This window comes from Camellia sinensis, chromosome 2 (assembly GCF_055761805.1).
Source record: "Camellia sinensis isolate YWXY chromosome 2, ASM5576180v1, whole genome shotgun sequence".
NCBI lineage: Eukaryota > Viridiplantae > Streptophyta > Magnoliopsida > Ericales > Theaceae > Camellia > Camellia sinensis.
In genome coordinates this window covers 110,986,631-110,991,965 of record NC_138962.1, presented here as the reverse complement: position 1 = coordinate 110,991,965, position 5,335 = coordinate 110,986,631, and the positions used below count along the sequence as shown (strand labels likewise).

The following is a 5,335-nucleotide window of genomic DNA, read 5'->3' as shown; positions in this document are numbered from 1 at the left end:
GATCTCTATCTGACACAATTGAGACCGGTACACCATGCAGCCTTACAATTTCATTCACATAAATTACTGCCAATTTGTCTGCATTATATTGAGTCTTCACAGGTAAGAAATGGGCGGACTTAGTTAATCGGTCCACAATGACCCATATTGAATTCGTGCCTCAAGGAGTCTGTGGTAACCCCACGACGATGTCCATGGTCAAATGTTCCCACTTCCATTCTGGGATTGGAAGGGGCTGTAGTAACCCTGTTGGCCTCTGATGCTCCGCTTTCACTTGCTGACATTGCAAACATTTAGAGACGAACTCCGCGATCTCTTTCTTCATACTTGGCCACCAAAAATTTTGTTTCAAATCTCGGTACATTTTCGTACTCCCTGGATGTATTGCGAATCTTGAAGTGTGTGCTTCTTCCATCAGTTTCTGTTTAAGCTTCAACACATTGGGGACACATACTCAATTTTGGAATTTGAGAACCGAATCCACTAAATTGAACCCCGGTTTTGGTTTTGCCTCTAACTCATCACATACCCTCTTTAGAGTATCATCCTCCATTTGATGTAACTTGATTTCTTCAAGTAAAATCGGTTGGGCCATTACTGCTGCTAATACTACCTCTTGTCCATGTATCACAAGCTCCACATTCATTTTATCCAACTCACTTATCAGTTCCTTTTGTTCCGTAACCAGGTTAGCCAAATCTTCCATATTTTTCCGACTAAGAGCATCTGCAACCGTGTTGGCTTTACCGGGATGATAATGGATCTGTAAATCGTAGTCTTTAATTAACTCTAACCATCGACGCTGCCGCATATTCAATTCCTTCTGGGTAAAAAGGTACTTGAGACTTTTGTGGTCGGTGTAAACTTCACCGGTAGTACCATACAAATAGTGCTGCCATATCTTTAAAGCAAAGACTACCGCCGCGAGCTCAAGATCATGTGTGGGATAATTCTTTTCATGGGGTTTAAGCTGTCGTGAAGCATAGGCGATAACCCTTCCACCTTGCATAAGCACACACCCTAATCCTTTATAGGACGCATCACTGTAAATTACAAACCCTTCGGTGCTAGACGGTAAAGTCAGAACTGGAGCTGTGGTTAACTTCATTTTCAATTCCTGGAAAGCAGATTCCCGCTCTTTTGACCATTCAAATGCAACTCCCCTTCGAGTCAATTGTGTAAGTGGCACAGCAATTTTGGAAAAATCTTGAACAAATCTCCTGTAATAACCAGCTAACCCCATAAAACTACGCACTTCGGTCACATTGGTAGGACTCGGCCATTTCACAATCACGTCAATTTTGTGTGGATCAACAGAAACTCCTTCCTTTGTGATAATATGCCCCAGAAATGCCACCTCGAGCAGCCAGAATTCACATTTCTTTAGCTTTGCATACAATTTCTTTTCCCGGAGGGTTTGAAGAATTAAACGAAGATGGGTCTCATGAGCTTCCGCATTCTTTGAATAAATGAGGATATCGTCAATAAAGACCACCACAAATTCATCCAAATAGGACTTAAAGACGCGATTCATCAAATCCATAAAGGCTGCTGGGGCGTTAGTAACTCCAAAGGGCATAACCAAAAATTCATAGTGACCGTACCGGGTTCGAAAAGCTGTCTTCTCAACATCATCAGCCTTGACTTTTAATTGATGGTATCCAGACCGTAGATCAATCTTAGAAAAGACCTGTGCCCCTTGAAGCTGATCAAATAGGTCATCGATTCTTGGCAATGGATACTTATTCTTGATTGTGACTTTGTTAAGTTCTCTGTAATCGATACAAAGCCGGAGTGTTCCATCCTTCTTCTTTACAAACAAAACTGGCGCACCCCACGGAGATACACTCGGGTGGATAAATCCTTTGTCCAGTAAATCTTGCAACTGCATTTTCAATTCTTTCATCTCAACTGGCGACATTCTATACGGAGTCTTAGAAATGGGTTGAGTTCCCGATGCTACTTCAATTGTAAACTCAATTTCACGGTCTATTAACTGCCCTGGTAATTCTTCTGGAAAGACGTCTGAAAATTCACAGACAACTGGGATCATGTCGGTATTCCCATTCGCCACTTGCCCCTCTAGAACACTGCATAAATACCCCTGACACCCTTTCTGAATTAATTTACAAGCCCTTGCTGTGGAAATTAAATAAGGTGGAGAAGTCACTCCATGTCCCTGAAAGGTAGACTCTGATTGTCCCGGAGGGTGGAAACTAATTTGTTTAGTCAAACAATCTATAGTTGCACCATATTCACCCAACCAGTCCATTCCCAGAATAATATCAAAATAGGCCATATCAAGAGGTAACAGATTGGCATATACCCGGATATCCCCAAGTTGGAGTTCACAAGCAGCATATACAGAAGTACAAATCATAGGGCTTCCCAAAGGTGAAGACACACACAACATATAAGACAGTTTTTCTTTAGTTTTATCTAAATTAGGAGCAAATAATCTCGACACAAAAGAGTGGGTGGAGCCAGAATCAAATAATACATGAGTGAAATGACCGTGAACAATAAATGTACCTGACACTACTGTTGCCGCATTTTGCACATCTCCCGGAACCAATGCGAACACCCTGCCTTGTCTCGTAGTGTCTTTATTATTAGTAGGTTTAACAGTTGTCTTGGTGTTGAAAGTTGGTGCAGACCCCGCTGAACTTGTAGCGGTTCTATTATTACTTTGTTGATTTCTTTGAGGGCAATCCTTGATCAAATGACCCGTCTTACCACACTGAAAACAGGCTCCAGACTTCCGATAGCACGTTCCATGATGCTTCTTCCCACATTCCGGACAAGTCGGCATTGAATCCTGACTAGGGGTAGAAGTATTTGAACTCCCTAAGGTCTGCTTCTTGTTTGGTGGAGTAGGTGATCCCTTCGACCATTGAGTATTTTGCCTCTTCCCTTTCCATTCCGAAATTCGACTCTGAGTAGCAAGATTCCCTTCCGCTATAACAGCCCTCTCCAACACATCAACGTATGTGGGTAACTTCAACATGTTGACCTTATCCAGGATAGCACTCCGCAATCCCCCTTCAAATTTACGCGCCTTCTTATAATCCGTGTCCACCATATGAGGTGCAAACTGAGCTAATTCTGCAAATTGGGCTTTGTATTCGGCGACGGTTTTGTTCCCTTGTCTGAGAGTTTCGAATTCTGTTACCTTCTTATCCCGCATGCTTTGAGGGAAGTACTTGTCATAAAACAATTCCAAGAATCTGTCCCATGTCAATCCTTGGTGTACAGTTCTTGTAAGCATCCACCATCTGCGTACCTCATCCTCAAGAGTAAAGGCAGCCAGTTGCACCTTTTGAGCTTCTGTGCAGGGAAAAACTTCGAATAACTTCTCTATTCCCAACACCCACGCCTCAGCTTTCATTGGTTCTATTCCTCCTTAGAAGGATGGCGGTTTCATCTTTTTAAACTCCTTAGTAAGGATGATAGTCCGGTCTTCAGCATGGAAATCTTGTACTACCGGTGGTGGGGGTGGTTGTTGTGGCTGTTGCTGTTGTTGCCGTAGGGTCTCCGCCATTTCCATAATCATTCTCTCCATTCTGTCCAACCGTGCAGAAGTAGCATCTTCTGTATCTTCTGTCCTTGTTCTCACCATTGCCTACACAATAATCATTTATACATAATAGACATATTTCAAAAGTGTTAGCATTATCAGAGTAGACTTAACGTTGCCATCGCTCTTTCATATACTTTCAGGATGTCATGCAAGATGCCTAAAGCTTTTCTAGACACCCTAAAGCTCAATGGATCCGTGTGTGAGATAGCAACTCGTGCTCTGATACCACTTGTCACGCCCCAAACTTGCCCCTAAAAGTTCGGGCATGACCCAATCAGAAACAGACATATAACCCGGTATATATATAGCATATGGGGCCTTATCGGAAGCACAAAATATTAAAAGAATACTAAACCAAACAAACTCCATTGAGCTATATCTAATATGTCAGGATCTCATACATCACATGCACCATAATAGGCCGATAGAGTCCAAAAATATTCCTTAGCGGTACTTATACACAAACACATATACAGACCCAGCCCTATAATCGGGCATGTATAAAACTATTGAAGTTATGTACATTCAACCCTGGAAGGATAGTCAAGAAGTAGGCCAATTATCTTAATAAGCTTCACAAAATAAGTGGCCTCGTAAGTGCCTGGATACACGAGGGTTGACAAAAGAAACCGGGCGTCATGAGTTAGGATTGACCACCTGGTTGGTTGCCTACAGAAACAGACATAACAGAGAGTGAGCTGGGCTCAGTGAATAGTAATACATTAATGAAACAATGCTCAACTTGAAACATGACATATATCAATACATATGGAAGTGCAAAGGCCATATAGTTAGCCTGATTCTGTATTCATCTTATAACGGCCTTAGGCCCAGTCTTGAACATAACAGCGTAACATATCACATCTTAAATCACAATGGCTTGAAGCCTTTGAACATGGTGGCATGATGCCCTTGAACATGGTGGCATGATGCCCTTGAACATGGTGGCACAAGGCCCTTAAACATGGTGGCACAAGGCCCTTAAACATGGCGGCATAAAGCCCTTAATTAGGATGGCATTACGCCCTTGGATAATTTGGCATTAAGCCCTTGACTATACTTATACGAACTCAAGAGGTGTCTCACACGGATTCTAGAGGTGGCTCACGTCGTAGCACTTAGTTTCGTGTAGCACTTTGTTTCATATCATAACAACTTATATTGAATGGTCGTAGGCCCAGAGTCTTATAGAAGGAAGGTATTTTATCTTTCCCATTTCTTTCTTTACGTACTTGAAACATACATGAAACATTAACATACATACTTGAAACATTAACATAGTTGCGTAAACGAAATGCTAATGAAAATCATTAGTCATATATAAAGCGGATAATGATACTACTACTCACAGTGTTGTGATGATGTGCCTGTTCCTCCCGGAGTGTGCCCTGCACACATTCAACCTTTACAATTTAGTTTCCTTTTCATATCAAATTACTTTCTGTTTCGTTTTACTTCGAAGGAATTTACACATATTAAAAGGCATCAAATACATATTCCGACAACATTAGAGGGTTCTACACGCAAAACGGAGCGATCCATGTTTTTCAGCATGGGCCGCACGTGCAACTGTGAGCCCCGCACGTGCGGCAAGCTCTCCCGCACGTGCGTCAAAATGTCCCGCATGTGCCTTTTAGACAGTGGCCAAGCCCCAGTTTTTTCACCATTTCCCGCACGTGCGGCCATGACCCCCGCACGTGCGGTGATTCTGCCCAAAATTGTCCGAAAATTCTTGCAAAATCCCACCTTTTGGAA

The 5,335-nt window shown here is 42.4% G+C and overlaps 1 protein-coding gene across 1 annotated transcript; it reads right to left on the bottom strand.

Moving 5' to 3' along the window:
- Positions 1–454: 454 nt before the first annotated feature.
- Positions 455–3,388, bottom strand: LOC145818259 (uncharacterized). The gene is made up of 2 exons (XM_082912901.1): positions 2,236–3,388; positions 455–1,092 (listed from the first exon to the last, which is right to left on the bottom strand). The coding sequence occupies exons 1-2, from the start codon at positions 3,386–3,388 to the stop codon at positions 455–457; spliced, it is 1,791 nt and encodes a 596-aa protein (XP_082769027.1).
- Positions 3,389–5,335: the final 1,947 nt, after the last annotated feature.